Source organism: Macrobrachium nipponense, chromosome 33 (genome assembly GCF_015104395.2).
Source record: "Macrobrachium nipponense isolate FS-2020 chromosome 33, ASM1510439v2, whole genome shotgun sequence".
NCBI classification, from domain to species: Eukaryota; Metazoa; Arthropoda; class Malacostraca; order Decapoda; family Palaemonidae; genus Macrobrachium; species Macrobrachium nipponense.
The window spans coordinates 43,445,043-43,465,042 of record NC_087219.1 but is presented as its reverse complement, the minus strand read 5'-3'; the positions used below and the strand labels follow the sequence as shown (position 1 = coordinate 43,465,042).

The 20,000-nt window shown below is 39.0% G+C and overlaps 1 protein-coding gene across 1 annotated transcript in view; it reads right to left on the bottom strand.

The window, feature by feature from the left end:
- The window catches only part of LOC135203131 (ras-like protein 2), a 105,924-nt gene that overhangs the window by 29,634 nt on the left and 56,290 nt on the right, over positions 1–20,000 (bottom strand). The window contains exon 2 of the mRNA XM_064232776.1: positions 19,687–19,774. Within this exon, the coding sequence (XP_064088846.1) occupies positions 19,687–19,774 (88 nt within the window). The remainder of the gene's footprint in view (positions 1–19,686; positions 19,775–20,000) is intronic.

Genomic DNA, 20,000 nt, shown 5'->3' with positions numbered 1-20,000 from the left:
AAAATATAAATATTATAAAGGTATTTGTTTGGAGGCCAACAGGAATAGACATCAAATTCCCATAACTCACCTTTTCCTGGAAGGGTCGACGGGAATTCATGTAAAAAAAAAGAATTGGTTTACACTGGTGTCAATCCAAAAGCTTTTACTAGCCCCGCCCCGTATGAAGAGAAAAAATATGGCTATTGAAAAAAAAAAAAAAAAAAAAAAGACTGCAGTGTACCGTTCCAAAATATACAGAAAAATACACGAGTGGTGTATAACTACTTGCAAACCGATAGATCTACTTCTAACATATACCTAAGGTCCTTTATATTCGTGAGTATTCAAAGGTCCTTGGTTATAACAATACAGGAGGACAGAAGCAGAAAGGGAATACCAGACTGACATGCGAGAATATGAACTGATCATCATACGGAGGTTTCCGGGGACTGCCGATTCATGTACTCGTAATATTGGCGGTACGAGGTGACCGGGTTTGGGGTGGGGGGGCGGAACCCACCTGACTCAGGACAAGCTGCAACAACAAGTCACTGCTTTCTAGTAATCACAAAGCACAGTGCTTCAAAGCAAAGGAGCGCCTAGTGCAGGTTGTGAACTCCCTTGGGGAAGAAATGTCCCTAACAGATGAGCTCTCTCTCTCTCTCTCTCTCTCTCTCTCTCTCTCTCTCTCTCTCTCTCTCTCTCTCTCTCAGGCCACCAACAATCTCAGTGTGCTACTGCGATGATGATAAAGGTGGATGGATGGCATGAGGAGTTTATCGAAATTTCATGATGGAGTAATAATGGAGTAATAGGGGCAGCAGGGAGTGTGTGGGTATAGGATGATAAGAAGTTAATAAAAGCAATAAATGGTGGGATAATGATATAAAATGTGAAGAAACAGAGAAGACTCCTTGGGATGCAATTGCATGATTTGAGAGATCATGTCAAGGCATAAGGAAGGATTGATATTGTAGACAAGAATAATGGCAGAGAGGAAAAAATTAAAGTAATATTCACGAGCTTCAGGGACAATGAAATGTTGTTCTACAGGGATGTATATACACACAGAGAGAGAAAGAGAGAGATAGAGAGAGAGAAAGGTTGACAAACAAGTGCGTCTCGGAACAAAAGATGCAAATGGAAAGATGCTGTCTGAAGTAAAACACAATCCAGGGTCCACGAAGTGAGTGATTTGAATTTTTTTTTCTAAATGTGGGGAATAGAAGAGAGGACTGTGGGGAATAACAAAATAAAAGGTAGAAATTAATGGTGCCAGACTGGACAGGGTTGGGTAAGTTTTACAACTCCTGTGGAAGTGACTGATGATGAAAGCCGGCAATCAAGAGGTTCAAGAATGGAAAGAGACCAGGAATTGATGGCATTAGGAGCAAGATGCTTCAATACAGCGGATAGTGCCACTGAGTGGCTGACCAAGGTTTGCAAGGTACATCTGGATGCAGAAACGTTCCAAAGGAATGGGCGAGTGAAATCATTTTTCCTTTGTAAAAAGGTAATGGTAATTGAAGCACTAAAAAATAATGGGGGTTTAACATTATTCAGTGCTCCAGGGAAAGTGTATGGTAGAATTCTGACTTGAAAATCAAGAAAAATAACAGGATTGGTAGAGGACGAACAGTCTGAGGTTTAGAGAAGAAAGGGGATGTATGGATTAAGTTTTAGTTATAAAACATTTATGCAAGAAGGTTGCAAATATAAGAAAAAAAGTCTTAGGCGGCACACAAGGACCTTGAAAAGGCTTATGACAGAAACAACATTGGCAATAGTGATAGTATTGAGAATGTACAATATAGATGACAATCAACTAGTTTGGTGTAAAAGTGGGTCTGAAAGAAAGGTGGATGTTCTCAGATACGGTACTGATCAAGAGAAATACGAGACATTTCAGAAACTAGTAAAAGAATTGGAAAGAGCTTACTGCACAAGGATTAACTTGAGCAGAGTTTATAAGATTAAATGGAAACCATTTAGATGGAGTAATGAATGTTAATATTGAGAGTGGAAGAATGGCAGCGGTTGGCTGATTCGCCCAAGTATTTGGCTGTCAACACAGCGGATGACGGTAGCGTGAGAAAGTGAAAAGATGGAGCAACACAGGTAGCAGTGAGTATTTGGAATGTCTACGGAAGCGAAGGTGGGAATTTATGAAGGGGTCGTTGTGCCAACTCTCCTTCGAGTGAGTAAAGTGTGGATGTGAAGTATATTTATCATCTCGTACCATCTCTCCTTCCGAGAGAAAAGTAAACAGATAAATCCAAAGATTCCTTAATGCCACAGAGAAAGGAGCCTGGTACCGGGATGTTTTAATAGCAATAAAAAATAAAAGTAAAAAGATAAATAAAAGAAGGCTGTGTTAAGACCAACAGTAGCTTCTAGATCCCACAAAATCATTTAAGCTCCTGAAAATTTATAACGCGGGACACTGGCACCCTGCTCGGGCCATATGGGAAGTTAGTCACGCCCTCATTTGCCAGCAATCCGTGGCCATTTTTCTAGTAAGAAGAGGATTACCACACACTAGTTCTCCCTGAGAGAGAGAGAGAGAGAGAGAGAGAGAGAGAGAGAGAGAGAGAGAGAGAGAGAGAGATATTGTAGTAAACTGTTTAAAATGTTCCTACTGATGCATGTAATAAGAAAGAGAGAGAGAGAGAGAGAGAGAGAGAGAGAGAGAGAGAGAGACCCAGTTTGAATAATTTCACACAAATGTCATACTGTAAAAAGAAAATCTATCCATACACAAACACAGTACATGATTCAGTTTGGGCTAATTGAATCATCATGAGAAAAACCTAAACATGGACGTCCCTACAAACACAGAAGTGACATGTAGTAAAATCAAGGGGCCACTCTTTAGGCAAAGAAACGGCCCCATAGGAAGGTGGAACTCGTATAAATACAGTACACTTATAAAAATTGAGTAATTCCTAAAATTTATGTTATCTTGAGAGAAAGGGGACACTTGCTTGAGTGCAAAGCGTCGTGTGATATAAGAGGCCATGAAGAAATTGTTTAAAATCTTGAAGCTCTCGAGAGCACTGTCCACGGTAAATTCTGCAAAACACGAAGAGCGAGGGACGACTATTTGGTAGAGCTGAAGTGAATCCAAGAGGAGATTCACCTATCAAACTAAGAACCTTCGAACTGACCGAATGAAAGCCTCTCCAGATGTGACAATGATACTCCTATCCAGCAAGATCGACTCCAAACACAACTACAGATGCTGCTCTCTTCCAGAAAGAAAGCGTGTCACTCTAAGCCTAAAATGCCGAAAAAAAACATGGGTTCATTTTCAATGCTCTCCAACATATTTTGAAGGGGGAAGGAATACAAGATTAGGAGACTTGCGGCAACTGGTCTTAGGATATTTTGTTAAAAAGAAACCACAAGATCAAAAGACATTGAGGAAACTGGTCTTGGGAGATTTAAAACGAACCATTTTTATTTTTCTGCGCCATTCAGAGACGGTGTCGAAATCCGCATTAACAGCATCACACAAGATTGCGCAAAAGGGTGAACGAGTCTTAAGAACCTACGTCAACTGAGAGAAATAAAACTAGGGTGATTTTAGACAAATTAAATAAGAGGGCCTGCCTACAATTAAGAAAGGGAGAAATGATACACATTGCTAAACGCCTTCCCAAGAAGCGAGAGACATGGTCTGAGCGTCACAATGATCGGATGAACAAAAGAACAGTCAGACAGACAGACAGAGAACCAGCTCGTGATGTTGCTGACCCCATATGGGAACGGACAAACTCAACCCGCATGTCAACCCCCACCTCTCCCCTCCCCCCCCCCCAACCACCAACTTGAACTCAACTTCATCCCTTAAGACTAGCCCGGTATTTTACATTAATAAGTCTTAAGCCTCTCTCTCTCTCTCTCTCTCTCTCTCTCTCTCTCTCTCCTCTCTCTCTCTCTCTGACGCAGATAGTAGCTCTAAAACTTTTGATTCATCTCAGCGTAAACAGCATCAAGCTATTTAACGAGAGAGAGAGAGAGAGAGAGAGAGAGAGAGAGAGAGAGAGAGAGAGTTAAGCTATACGTTTGTATATATAAAACAAACAACTCACTTGCAAAGAATTTGAAGCAAAAAAGTTTTCTATCTCTCTTCCTTTCATGAGTAACGAGTATGATAAGAAGATACGTTTCTGCAAGGTCAATTATACATAATATAGGATTTCCGGTCACAGCGATATCCAGTGTGGATTCGTATTTCATCGTTTCGTATGATCATACCATATGAGTATCAGAACATTAATATAATAATAATAATAATAATAGTTTGCGTCCACAATGAATTCAGACCGTGATTCTTGTTGCTATATTTAATGGCTTTTTTTTTATCTTCCTTCTATATACTATTTAAAATGTCACTTTTTTCGAAAAGAGCATCTGCCTTCCTTCCTTCCTGGAAAGAAACTACTTTTTCTCCTTCCTTCCTTCCTTCCTTCCTGGAAAGGAACTACTTTATCTTCTTCCTTCTTTCCTGGAAAGAAACACTTTTCTTTTTCCTCCGTTCCTTCCTTCCTCCTGGAAAAGGAACTCTTTATCCTTCTTCCTTCTTTCCTGGAAAGAAACTACTTTATCTTCTTCCTTCTTTCCTGGAAAGGAACTACTTTATCGCCTTCCTTCCTGGAAAGAAACTACTTTTTCTCCTTCCTGGAAAGAAACTACTTTTTCTCCTTCCTGGAAAGAAACTTTACTTCTTACTTCCTTCCTCCTTTCCTTCCTTTCCTGGAAAGGAACTACTTTATCTTCTTCCTTCTTTCCTGGAAAGAAACTACTTTATCTTCTTCCTTCTTTCCTGGAAAGAAACTACTTTATCGCCTTCCTTCCTGGAAAGAAACTACCTTTTCTCCTTCCAGGAAAGAAACTACTTTTTCTCCTTCCTGGAAAGAAACTACTTTTTCTCCTTCCTGGAAAGGAAACCTGCCTTTTAACTCCTTTCCTGGAAAGGAAACTACTTTTTTAAACTCCTTCCTGGAAAAAACTTTTCACTTCTTTTCCTATAAGGACTAAACTTTTTCTCCTTCTGTAAAAACTAACTTTTCTTCCTTTCCTAGGAAAGAAACTAACTTTTTCTTCCTTTGCCTGAAAACTTTTTTTCTCCTTCTGGAAAGAAACTCTTTTTTCTCCTTCCCGAAGAAAAAAAACCATAACATTTTACTTCACCTCTCTTTGAAAGAAACTACTTTTTCTCCTTCCTGGAAAGAAACTACTTTTCTTCTTTCCTAGAAAGAAACTACTTTTTCTCCTTCCTGGAAGGAAACTGCTTTTACTCTTTCCTGGAAAGAAACTACTTTTTCTCCTTCCTGGAAATAAACTAATTTTACCCCTACCTTCCTTCCAAGAGAGAAAACTGCTTTATATTTCAGGAAAGAATCTACTTTATATTTCATTCTTCCAGGAAAGAAACTACTGTTCACAGCCTTCCTAGTCTAAGGCCACTTAGCTGCCAGCCCCGACGTTTATCACTTTAGGGGCCTTATTGTAACCCACTACCGGCCTCATGATACTCTTAGATTGTTGTTTCACAACATTCAATTCTGAAAATGGGGTTTGCCCGCCCCATACCCCTATTACAATAACTTAACTTTTCAGAGCTGAGAAAAACTGGTGGGCTGTTTTTAAACTTTAACAAATATTTTAAAATATTTTTTTCACAACAATTTTAGTTATTTAACCCGCAATATCCCACCCACAACCCCATCACAACTTTTCATGTAGGTAAAAAGCGCAATGAAACGTCGGGAAAGTTCGTTAAGAGTAATAAGTGATAAGATTCGAGTGGCGTTTGTCACATAAGTGTTCGTAAATTCATAAAAGTAGGAAGCACTGAGATTAGCGCTTAAGTGTAACTCAATACTCTACGTGCGTACATTTGTATTAAATAGTTTCAAAGAAAGACGAGGGTGCGTGCGTGCGCACACGCCTCACGCAACATTCGTTCCTAAAGTGAAGTGGTGGGTTCACCAGAAATGTGACGAAAGCGAGTTACACGGTACCAGTGTCCTAAGCCATAAATGACTCACACAGCTTCGTCTAATAATAAAAACCACTACTGGGTCTCTGCCACGCCCCTGGAACCCCGAGCACTCCTCTGCTCCAACCCCCATCCGATATTATTCCCTTCAATACCACGCCCCCTTTCCTCCCATCACTGAACTCCCCATAGGGCGTCCCTTGGGTCCACCCTCCGGTTCCCAACGATGCCCTTAACAAGCAATTTGTCAGGCAGTGACAATAAATAAAGGCTTTGGTGGTCTTGAAAAGAGCCAAAACCATCGTTATCGCAATAATTCTCAGAAGGTGTGTGCTCAATTATTATTATTAATTAATAGCAGTAGTATCTTGATCCTCTTTGTTTGTCAATTTTATAAATGTGTACAGTTGATGTTTGGCAATCTACTTCCAGTACATTTGTATTTTGAAATGACAGTACTCCTGAAAGTATTATCGTGATCATAGCTTTCATTGTACTTCTTTTTCTTTATTACTTCCTTTAGATGTGAGCCCAACCCCCAAGGGCCTTATCACCCAACCAAAACTCAGAAACCAAAACTCAGACTGGCTTTATTCTGTTCCATCCAAGCTCAGCCAGTCAGATTGGGCCCACTGAGATCTACCTAATACATACAAAACGAGATTCCATATAATAAAATGTTTCTGAAGATCAGAATTTCAGCAAAATAATGTCTCCTGAACTGAAAGATATGTTTCCTGAGCTTGAAGATGTGCCCCATCTTTCAAGTCCTTCACAAACGTCACTCCAAAAGCTGCTCCGTTTGGTGTTCGTTTCCCGACACTCCACCTCGTATCATGACAGCCAACCCCGTCGGACTTCAGAGACAAAACTCTCTTGGCATAATCAGCCACAGAAAGGACAGTGAATCGAATGAGCCAACAAACAAACAAAAATATTAGGAAGACGGTATAACCAGGGTGCATCATCCCTTGCCTGACGCATTCCTCGAAAGAATGAGCCTCTGTTCCCTACCTTTAACACACACATACACACACACACTAAGTTACACTCAGACCTTTGCTCTCGACCTTTGAAATGAGAGGAGAGAGAGAGAGAGAGAGAGAGAGAGAGAGAGAGAGAGAGAGAGAGAGTGAGTTCGATTCACTAAGAGAGCCATTTTGTTCATTCATGCAGCCACCCTAAATGGTAAAATGAAGCCGTAGAAACAAATAAACCACAGTAATACGTTCCACTGCCTGCTTTAGCCTTTAAAAGGGACAAAACAGACACATCCGTCGGATGAGTGACGACATCCGGAAAGGAAATTCACATAATGAATAGGAAACGCTGGTTATTATTATTATTATTATTATTATTATTATTATTATTATTATTATTATATTATTATTATTATTATTGACGTTGCTGTTGCTGATCCAAATTTGTAAAAACAAAAAAAATTCACATAAAGAATAAGAGGCAAGCAGTTACTGACTATTATTATTATTGTTGTTGTTGCTGTTGTTGATCAAAATTTATAAAGAAATTCACATAAAGAATAGGAGGCAAGCAGTTACTGACTATTATTAATATTACTTTTATTATTATTATATACTATTATTATTATTATTATTATTATTATTATTACTGATAAAAATGTGTAAACTCTCACTTGAGACAAAACTAACAGACCTTCAACTTGTAACAGCAATCTTCTACAGGACAGAATGCTAGAATGGGAAAAATGAAAACGCTTAATAGAAGTTCCTCAATCATAAAACAAGCAAATTCTCTAACAAAGAAACGTGACAGCTGAGAAAGCGGGAAAGTGACACTGGAAACGAGAAAAGATCAAGGGCAGTAAAACCGGAAACGAGTCACATACCCAAGATACTGAAATCGTTCAGCAATTCATTTATAAAAAAAAAATTACACGAAAATGCGAAATTCTAATTGAAACTACTTTCATTTATCTGCATAAAAATATTCAGTAACATTTTAGTCACCTCTCAGACGGCTTAAGATACTCGTTTGGGGGGGGGGGGGGGGGACTGAGTAGGGGGACTGATTTGAATGGTAATAGGTCACAGCTAGATTATGTGAGCCTACGGCGTTGAGAGAGCTGAGAAAATAGAATAGAGAATTTAGTCCAAAGGACAAGCGCTGGGATCTACGAGGTCATCCAGAGCTGAAAGAGAAATCGACGGTACAAAGGTCTGAACGGTGTAACAGGAGGAAAACGTAGCAGTTCCACTAAGAAAGAACTGTTAGAGAGGATGGAGAGTCAGATGTTAGAAAGAGAATATGATCATGAACAGAGGTATAGTATAGAAGGAATGAAAGAGGTTGCACCTAGAAGCGTGAAGGGACGGTGCGAAGAACCCTCGAGTAGTGCCTACAGTGCACCCACGTGAGGTGCACTGACGGCACCATCCCACCACGAGAGAGAGAGAGAGAGAGAGAGAAAGAAAGGATCTTCGAACGAACGGTAGCGAAAGAAGAAGGGGCGATGATTTGTGGCCTTGAAGGCAATTTAAACAGGACGATGGCCTCGGGGAACCAGTGCAGTGTGAGTGTGGCTTAGGGTGCATTTTATTTTCACTTTTTTTTTTTCGGTTGTTGGCCCGCGCCATGCCCATCTAGGGCCTTCACTTAGCCCTTCAGCGGGGAGGCCCCAGTGCCACGTACTCTGAGAGGACCCTAAGACGACCTGAACTACAGCAGCGCGGGCGCTCCCTTGCTCAATCTCGGCGGAGAATCGGAGTGAAAACTCTCTCTCTCTCTCTCTCTCTCTCTCTCTCTCTCTCTCTCTTAAATTTATTTAAGCTCCCTCTCTCTGCTGGAATACATAGGAGCCTCTCTCTCTCTCTCTCTCTCTCTCTCTCTCATAAATGGACAATCACCCTCTCAACCGAGTACTTGGGACCGACCCGCCCTCTCTCTCTCCTCTCTCTCTCTCTCTCTCTCTCTCTCTGTACGGGATATCACCCTCTCAAACCGAGTACTTGGTACGGACCCTCTCTCTCTCTCTCTCTCTCTCTCTCAGTAAATGGAAATCACCCTCTCAACCGGAGTACTTGGGACCGACCCTCCTCTCTCTCTCTCTCTCTCTCTCTCTCTCTCTCTCTCTACATGGAAATCCCTCTCAACCGGAAAGAGGGTGGGAGAGGGTACTGGGACTCTCTCTCTCTCTCAGTACATGGAAATCACCCTCTCAACCGGAGTACTTGGGACCCTTGCTTCCTCTGTTAAAAAGACCTAAATGTTCCAAGGTCAAACAAAGTACAGAAGGGTACATTCCATTCCAACTCGAATGGCAGTCAACTCCCTGATACAGTATTCAGGTTTCTTTCAATATGCTATCCAAGAAAACTGAAATCCAACAAAAATGTAGATTTCACTAACATTACTCGTAAAAATCATCCACTCCCATAGTAACAGCAGAAAGCATTTTTGTTTTTTATTTTTCATTTTTATTTATTCTATTTATTTATTTAGTTTTTGTAACTAGGAAATGCAGGACATTAAAACCACATGCTATGTCACGCAATACCTCATGGGAAAAAGAAAAATGAGAAAAATAAGAATGAGAAGAAAAAGGAATGAGAAGAAAAATGAAGTATCAGAAGGAATTCAAAGTCAGGGAACGCAGAGGCAGCGAGGAAAGCTAATTTCCAGCGTAAAGGGGAAAAGGTGCTTTAGCAAGAGTTGCAAAACTTTCTGTTTATATATATAAACAAGGTTGAAATGATCGTCAACGGATTTAAAGTAGAATCAGAATTTAAGAAGGGGTGTCCGCTCATCTAAGGTGCTATGCAAATTAGACTGAAACTGTCTTAATCATTTATCGTTTCGTGTACGTAAAGAAATTCGTTTACTTGATTTTTTTTCCGAAATGTGTTTCTCATCAGAATTCTTCTACAAACTTTAGGGCTCCGTTTGCTTTAGTAGATTCACATCAACCGTGTATTTGATGTCTAGGCCACTCCCTTACGACGCTCCTGATTGGCTGTTGATAACCCAATCACAGGGCTGGAAACTCTCAGTCTCTCGAGAGTTTACATAGGCAGGATCTATGTTCCACCTCTCCTGAGGGATACGTATTTCAGGAGAGGTGGAACATACATCCTGCCTATGGGAACTCTCGAGAGAGACAGAGTTTCCAGCCCTGTGATTGGCTTATCCACAGCCAATCAGGAGCGTCGTAAGGGACTGGCCTAGACGTCAAATGCACGGTTGATGTGAATCTACTATAGCTTCTTTCAATTCACGACCACTCTAGTTTGTGGGAGCTTGCTCAGCGAGTTAAAAGGTCTTACTGGTTTCTTTCATACCACTTTTGACATAATAATACTTGATTGACTGATAGATTGAATGAATATGGAATTTAGGCCAAAGGCCAAGCACTGGGACTTATGAGGTCATTCGGCGCTGAAAATGGAAACGGACAGTAAAAGGGTTGATAGGTGGAACAGGAGGAAAACCTCGCAATTGTTAGGAAAGGGTGGAAATTAAGGGTAAAAAATAAAATGGAAGAAAGAGAATATGAAAGGAGGTACAGTAAAATGGAACGAAAGGGGTTGCAGCTAGGAGCAGAAGGCACGCTGCAAAGAACCCCTACGGGACATCATAATGCTGGAGTCTCACGCACAGGGGTCAACAGGTTACTTAGTCGTACAAAAAAACAATCATCAATTAACTGGAATTCTGTTTCCCGGGTCATTGAACCTGTCAGTATTAATACCTCATACAAGGACCATGCAAAATTGGGATTGATAAGGCTGACTCAGTCTTTTTACCGTGAAGAGACCAAAAAGATATTCAAAAATCTGTTTCATGATAATTACTGAAAACCATGGATGCTAACATCATTATTATTATTGTGGCCATCTAAAGAGAGAGAGAGAGAAGAGCGAGAGACGGACAGACCGAGGAGAGGAGGAAGGAGGAGGAGGAGAGACAGAGAGAGAGACGGGATGAGAGAGAGGAGACGAGAGAGAGTTCTTTAAATAAAACAGACAAGCCGAAAAAAGTGTCTGTGCAAACATGACAAAAGTATAAAAACACAGACACGACATACAGTCCAAGAAACGCAAGTTCCCTAGACGCCAAGGCGCTGCAGACTCTCAACCCCCTCCCCCTCTCCCTCCCCACCCCCTCCCCAGACAGGTAGTACTGCACACACACACACACTACACACACACACACACACACACACTCGCCACCCTTCGCCATTACCTTGCAAGGGAACGACCTTCGTTCTCGCCCCCAAAAAATCCCCTTCGGCGGTAAAACACCGACCGGCGGAAGCACCGACAACAACATCCTGGCTGTCTTCCAGGACTTCTTTGAACGCTAAAGAGAGAGATAGAGAGAGAGAGAGAGAGTGGAGAGAGAGAGAGAGACGAGAGAGAGAAGGGAGGAGGAAGAGGTATGTGGTATGTATGTATGTAAAAGTATGTATGCTATAATATGTATGGTGTTATATATGTATATACTATAGATATATATATATATATATATATATATATAGATATATATAGATATATGATAGATATATATATAATGTATAAAAGTCCCATTAAAACACTCTGTTGCAAAGCTACATTTCGTTGGACTGACTTCCACCCTTATCAAGTAGTGATAAGGGTGGAAGTTGGTCCACCGAAATATAGTCCTTAGCTTTAAACCAGAGTTTTTTATATACTCGAGACGTATCCTATTTCAACAGAAGAATTTATTTACATATATATACTATATATAATTACACGTTTTACCACATAAAATGAGAGAGAGAGAGAGAGAGAGAGAGAGAGAGAGAGAGAGAGAGAGAGAGAGATAAAAACGTGGAAAGAAAACGAACTGCAGCTACCGGAAAACGTCAATGAAAAGCCGAGAGAAAAAAATGAAGAAAAAAAACAGAACAAAATGAGTCCAAACCGTATCCGGTCTCCAATATGATAAGAAACTGAAGATTCTCTTGTTGTTTGATAAAGTTTAAAAACCTCTTGTAGATTTTAGTTATCTGTAAAAGAAAATTATTCAGATGACTCTTTGTCTGTTCGTCCGCCCAGAGTCTACAGGGCTACAAATTCGTATGTTGATCCTCCACCCTCCAATCATCAAACTTACCAAATTGCAGCCCTCTAGCCTCAGTATTTTTTCTTTTTTATTATACTTTAGGTTAAATGTAGCCATGATCCTGTGTCTGGCAACGCTATAGACAGGTCACCACCGAGTCGTGGCTGAAAGTTTCAAGGACAGCGGCTCATACAGCATTATACGCTGTACAGAAAACTCGATTACGCCTAAAAAACTTCGGAGCATTTTTTACTTTTTTTATGTGGAGCTAAGGAAACGTGTTTGTGACCCAAATGCTAGTGTGATTATATTATTATTGCTATTATTATTATTATTATTATTATTATTATTATTATTATTATTATTATTATGCTTTTGGGGTTATAATTACCATTCGAATGTGTCGTATGGTACTTTGGTGGCATTAGTATAATATTGTTTTTGTTATTGCTTTTGCGATTTTATAGCCTTTTGGTTGGTTGTCTTTTTCGTGTATATACTTTTAAATATATTTTTCATTTATATATATACACACACACGCACATATAATATATATATATATATGTAGATATAGTATATATATATATATATTTTATATATATATGAAATATATATTCAATATATATATATACATATATATATATATTATATATATAATATTATATATATATATATATATATATGTATGTATATGTGTGTGTGTGTGTGTGTGTGTGTGTGTGTGTGTGTGTGTGGTGTGTGTGTGTGTGTGTATCACAAAACCCCTAAAAATACGGTTCTATAAAACACATTCGACTGATTATTATATCCGTTGATGATGGTGGTAAAACAACACCAATTGATGAAATGAGACTTTTAAAACCACAACAAGTTGACACAGCCTCACATACATACATACATGCATACATACACAGACAGACAGACAGACAAATTAAACTCAAACTCACCCTTAGTGGTCTGTTCTAAATATAAATTTGCAGTTGTTCACGCCTTCGTCTTCAATTTCTCATACATACATACATAGACAAATTGAACCCAAACTCAAAGAATGTATAAACAAACTCCTTCTGGCCTAATTACTTTTTACCCTTAGTGGTCTGTGCTAGATATAAATTTGCAGTTGTTCACGCCTTCGTCTTTATGTAATATAAAAGAAAGAAAGGAAGGAAAAAAAGGTTATCAGACAAAGCAGCTGACAGCAATGAACCCAATTGGCCAAAGTTCATGCCCGTCGTGTGTGTGCAACAACTGCTGGAGGACGACCTCCACCCGGCTTCATCGAGGTCCATTGACACCTTCCTAAATTGCCTTTTGATAACCAGACTGAAATCTCAGCCACTCTTGGAATGTTGTTGTCGCTTTGTTCCCTTTTCTGGTGGCCATTGACTCATTCTGTTGGTTTCTATGCCTCAATGTGACCCACTGCCAATAACGAAAGCCTCCCGGCGCGAATGAGGTCGTTTCGTCCATGTCAATGCTCGTACAAATCTTCACAGGAAATCACGGACCTCTTTGTTGCTCACCCATCCAAGAACTTTCCTTTGAGCAGGAATTCTATTCTCAGAGGAACCTTAGTGACAAAATGAAAGTGTGAAGAAATGTTTATTTTTTCAATCAAATGAGATGAATGGAAAGCCAGATCCCCGCAAGAAATCAAGAAGCATTTCAAGAACAAAATAAACTCTTATATGATTTTGTACTTTCTCACCGGGTGTAAGAGAACCCTTGCCTTGTGACAACACAGGAAAAAAAAGTTTGGTGCTAAAACTTCCAACTGATCATACAGGATTCTGATGCGAGAGGCAGCAAGTCACAATGTCACACTAGTACCACAAAAGTGTTTGCAACGGGTCACAAGGAGACACGAGGGCCACTGAAGAGTTGTGCACGAACGAATTTTAGACCAGACCTCCAGAATGCAATCGGTGCAACCCTGCGAAGCTTCAAATGTGTAGCGAAAGGCATAGTTCGTTTAGGATGGAAAAATCCCTTGGAATACAAATAAAACGGAGACTAGATACAATCTCTATACTGTCAACTAACTGTAATTTGATTCCCATTCGAATATTTGAAAAAGCAACTTAAGAATTAAAATAATCACGTGTCATAAATTCATTCTGAAATATGGTACACTATCCGCGAGTTCCTCAAAACTCAAGCTCTGTACGCATATAACCCAACTTGTTATCAGAAGCGTCAACTTACAAGGCCAGCGTATACATTCTCTCGTGTGGGGGGTCTTATTCCCTCACTGGTGGACTCCACTCACACCACATTGTCCCTTACTGGAGGTCACCATTTATACCACATTGACTGTGGGTGGACATCAGCAATTCCTTTGGGAGATCTATCGCTCTCTCTCTCCGTGGTCCGTCTTATGTTCTGTCTACATTTCCTGATTCAGCCTCCAGTGTTTCCATTATATGAGAGCATTTGATAAAGAAAAAAACACTGTGGTCATAACTAAGTCGAAAGTCAATTCTATTGGTTCATTAACTGTCCACTTTGAATGACGATTGAAGACTTTTCGAAACAAGTGATTACAGCAAAAGTTTCCTTGTCGAAATAGTCGAGTAACGAAAGGAACTGTAAGAAGCCCAGAGAACTCTATCGTAGTATCTAGTTGGAATCAGCCCGTAATCTTGAAAAATATGTTAAGTTCAAAATATTTGGGGCATCAAAATAATCACTCCAAAACCAAAAGGTACCTGGCTATAAAGTGCCATTCAAAATATAGCAATAGGTTAATAATAATAATAATATCTTTCGACTCTAACGAATGGTAAAAATGAAAAGGTTCAAAACTTCGACAATTATTGTATTCCATTTCGCATCTCCCGCAGCCTACGACTTTTTGCGATTCGTAGCACGATTCAAAGTTTTAGCAATTCTTGGTTCCAAGATTTAATTTTTTTTTTTTTTTTTTTTTTTGCTAAGGGTCCTTGATATTTCTTGCTTTATAAAGAATACAGTTCATTGCTCGAGATTTACAGCTTACGTAAGTCACGAATTAAATGAATCACAGCTACCCTCACTAAACTTTTACGTAATATAGGTAAAATGTCTATCAGTGCACACCATATTTTGGCAGCAGAATTTTAAATTTAACTATCAAAATGGAGAACACCACTTTCATACTTAACTTCCAACTCCCTTTCCACTCATGACGGAACAAATCTAGATAATAGGGAAGACTTCTCAAGAAGACGATCAACGTACCTGTCGAGCAAATCAAGTTCTTGAAATTTTCAAATGACCTTCGGGTCTGGTGTAGGCGTAACAAGGACTGAAAGGGGCGTGCGGATGGCAGCCTCATCCCACAATGCTTGATTAGAACCAGAAACCGAATAGTATAAGCCAACCCATGTAGCTCGAAGGTCTTACAATGAAGTTTGTGTATTTGTACGTATGTATGTATGTATATATATATATATATATATATATATATATGTATGTATGTATGTATATATATACATATATATATGCATGTACGTATATGTGTATACACATACAAACTCCATCATACATAATGTACAACAACCCACGATCCCCAAGTTTTTCTGTGTCATTTATGTAATTCAAACAATTTACTACACTCCTTTACTAGTGACAAAAACACTGCCAAGGGCAAAAAAAAAAAAAAAAAATCTCTTTGTTTCTCCTTAGCAGCAGTTGTCAGCTGCGTATCTGACTTTACAAATCCAAGCATTTTCTGTAACAACTTCCGGTCCAGTGCAATGTTTTCTATAATTCTGGGAGAACATACTGCAGGCATGAAGGCTAGAAAGAAATAAAAAGGAATCTGCTGGGAACGAAAATAAGTTGGAGAGAACAAACGTCCTCTTTTGATAACCACTATTCAATGGGTGCCTATATGCAAAACAACGGATAAGTGAATGGGAAAAAAATAAAGGACTAAATTGATAAAAAGGATCAAGTAAAGGCCACTAAGAAGAGAATAATAATTAGGAATAAAAAGGTTACAGGAAAAAGATGAAAATGTGAAATGGAAATGTAACGTTAGTTTACATATACAATACGAAAGATGTAGGCTATACTTTTGATTAATTCAGTCTAACAGCTGACAGACAGAGGGATTCAGTGAGGAAGAACAGTGTGGTTTCAAATAGAAAAGAGAATATGTTTGAAATGAAAGGGGAAAAGCTTTCTATGGCATGCATGAACATTCAAAATCTATAATAAAAAACTGACTTAGTGTGAAGGATGTTAAGGATTTATGATACAGAAGGTCAATTGAATGACTAATTTCTTTATACATTGGAAATGAAGAAAGTTATACGTAAAAGAAAGTGAATGGTTTCATATGAAAGTCTGAGATAAGGATGTGTAAAAATTCCATGGTTGTTTGATATCTTCTAGAATAGTGCGAGAGACGAAATCTTCAAAAAGGACGGACACTTACTGATTAGAGGCAGCACAGAGAAGCTACAGACATAAGTGAGATCTGAATGAGTAAATTGATGTGAGCAACCATATATAGTTATGACGGCAAATGGAAACCAGAAAGATGGAGCAATAAATGGTAGCTACAACATATGATGGAGGGATAGCAATGGTTAATTTACAAGTTCATGTAGGAAGGGAATGTTGAGCTAACTCTCCTTTATGGAGATTACGCATGGTTGCTGAATGTGCATAATATAAAAACGAGTAAAAAACTAAACCGAAGTTTCTTTGGCGCAATCGAGTTTTCTGCACAGCGTACAATGCTATATGAAACTCTCAGCCACGGCTCATGGAACTCTCAGCTGTGGCCCATGAAACTTTCAGCCACGGTTCAGTGCTATTCGCACCTATATCGGTGGCAGACGCACAATCATGGCTGACTTTCCTAAATAAAATAAAAACTACTGAGGCTAGAGGGCTGCAATTTGATACGTTTGATGATTGGAGGGTGGATGATCAACATAGCAATTTGCAGCCCACTATCTCAGTAGTTTTTAAGAATTGAGGGCGGACAGAAAAAGTGCGAACAGACAGACAAAGCCATCCATTTCAGTAGTTTTCTTTTACAGAAAACTAAAAACGGGTTAAAGCTGCAGAGATGAAACGTCATCATGTGGCACAAGAACAGCTGAGCTGGTGAGAAATGGAGAGGTATGTGAAACGTGATTAAAAAAAAAATAGTTTTATTGAACTAAGGTGGTTTAGACATGTGGAGAGAACAGAACACAAGTTGACGAAAAGAGTTTATCATTCTGGCCTGTTAGGAGGAAGATAGATGGTGTAAGAAAAATATTGGAAAAGAATACCCACAATAGCCACGAAGGTGCAGCAGGATTCCACACATTGCTGGTAATTCTTTTGTACATGTGCAACGAGATGCAGACTGCAAGTTTTCTGCACAGGGAGTTCAGCCATGACCCAGAAGTGAGGGTATGAATTTACCTGTTCCTCGTCTTGAGACGTCCCTATCGGGGAAACTCTTCAAGTTATCACACACACGTATAATGTGTATGTGTGTGTGTGTGTGTGTGTGTGTATGTATGTATATATATATATATATATATATATATATATATATAAATAATGTATGTATATACGTATAATATATCATATAAATATATGCAATATAAAAACACCGTATCGCGCTTCTAAGTAAACAGTAGAAGGATCCACAGTAATATTCTTGTTTATCAAGACGAAATATAATTGTTTATATTTCTAAAAATATATTTCGTCTTGATAAACAAGAGTATTACTGAGGATCCTTCTACTGTGTGTGGTGTATATATATATATATATATATATATATATATATATATATATATTCATAACCATAACTATACATATGACCAACGAATAAAACGAAAAGTGAAAATAGACTGAAAAAAAACGGAAAAAAAGGACAATGTAATCAAAAGGACATTAGCGCAGCTAAGACTCCCGAACACCAAGAGCTGCCTGGTCTCCCTCTCGACCAGTCTTCGACAACGCTCCCGAACAACCCTTTTGGAGCTGGCTGCCGCTGACTGCACGCCGAAAGCCACGCCACACCCACACCACACCCACCACCCAGGCCCAGATGCACAACCCCACCCGCACCAACGACTCATCCACCCACGTCCCGCCCTCAACCATAAACGCAACAGCACATCCACAGCTACACACAACACCCCTCCCTACCTCCCCCTCCCCACCCCCTCCAGAACTCCAATATGGCTCCAAGGACAAGTCCGCTTTCCTCCTAAAAAGAGTCCTAGCGCGTGCGTGGTATGCTCAAGTGAGGAGCACGTCTATTAAATGCTATGGGGCGGTGGGTGGGTGGTGGTGGTAGCAGTAGGGTTGACTCCATTTGCCGCTGACTATATGCATTATGTAATATATGCTCAGTTTTAATATATATATATATAATATATATATATATATATATATATATATATATATATAAGAATAACTTGATCACGAAGTATATAAAACGTGATGCTATGTATAAATAAAGGTTTTTTGCCACGAAGGAAAAATGAGCGAGATAGTGCATCCTGTATATCTATCTTTCTGTTAGTAACAACGTAGGTCAAGGGTAGTGAACTGTGCGATCTAGACATACCGTCCCACTGACTATATAGCTTTAATACAATGGTCAGTTTCATACACACACATAGTATATATATATATATATATATATTATATATATATATATATATATATATATATAACAAGAGAATGTGCATCCTGTATATTTATCTTTCTGTTAGTAACACCGTAGGTCTAAGGGTAGTGAGCTTCGCGATCTAGACATACCGTCGTCCACCTAATCATATATGGCCGAGCTACGGAGTAAGAGATATGTTCCTACTTTATCCCTAACACAGAGCATCTCCACAATAGGTGTAGCAACCTTAACCTCTACACAGACCGTGTATCTTTATAACAGAATGACCTACAATGCTTAAGAACAACCATACAGACAGAAAGTCTCTATATTCTTTGTCCACTCAAGGTATAATACGTAAGGACTCAAATCTGCCCATCCCACCAGGTTCCAATTTAAATAAAAGCGTTTTTAAACTAAGAGAAGAATTTTAAATTTAAATTTCTCCATGCACAAGACATACAAAAAGTTAAGACTCACTTTATGGCTGAATAGTCAATTACAAAAATTACCAAAATTGCTACTATTTTTGGGTAGTAAAAAAACGGACAACAGAATAACGGCAACTGACTCGTCAGAAAAGAATGCACGACCTCATTACGTGTAAAAAACAATAATTAAAAGTGTAACGATAACTAGGACACAAAGAGACATAGATTGACTGATGAGAGGGCGAGTTGAGTGCAATGTTGTGCTACTGGTGACCAAAGTAACCGAGAGAGAGAGAGAGAGAGAGAGAGAGAGAGAGAGAGAGAGTGCAGCTATGTCGTCAAAAAGAGCGGTACATCGCTCATAATACTTGTTTTAAATTAAGTGCTTCCTGAATGTTTATAAAAGTGGGTAAAAAATACATGTATATATAATATATATAATATACAAACATATATAAAATATATACACATACTTTTATATATTGTACATAAAACATAAGATACGAGACAATGCCCAACCAAAATCGACGTGGAGCAATAATTAAAGTGTCATTCCTCTCGAATCAAGAGCGATCGGATGTACTTACTATCGAGTTTGGCAACAACATCGTCGATGACGCACTGTTTCGTGTAAGAATCCTCTATTGTCGGGTCGTAGTCGGTGGCGAAATAACTCTGCAAAATAAACGAGGACAATAATTAGCAAATTAACAAAAGTAACAATTAGAATAATTCGATTTCTTATATTATTTTCAGAGGGTGTTTTAGATTTCAAGTTCTGTGCAATAGTGATAAATAATCTGAGAAAGGTCACAAAATTTTCCAATAACTTCGTGATGTCATAGCTATCCTTTGCCCTTTAATAATAATAGTAAATAAACTGAGCAGGGTCACAGAATCC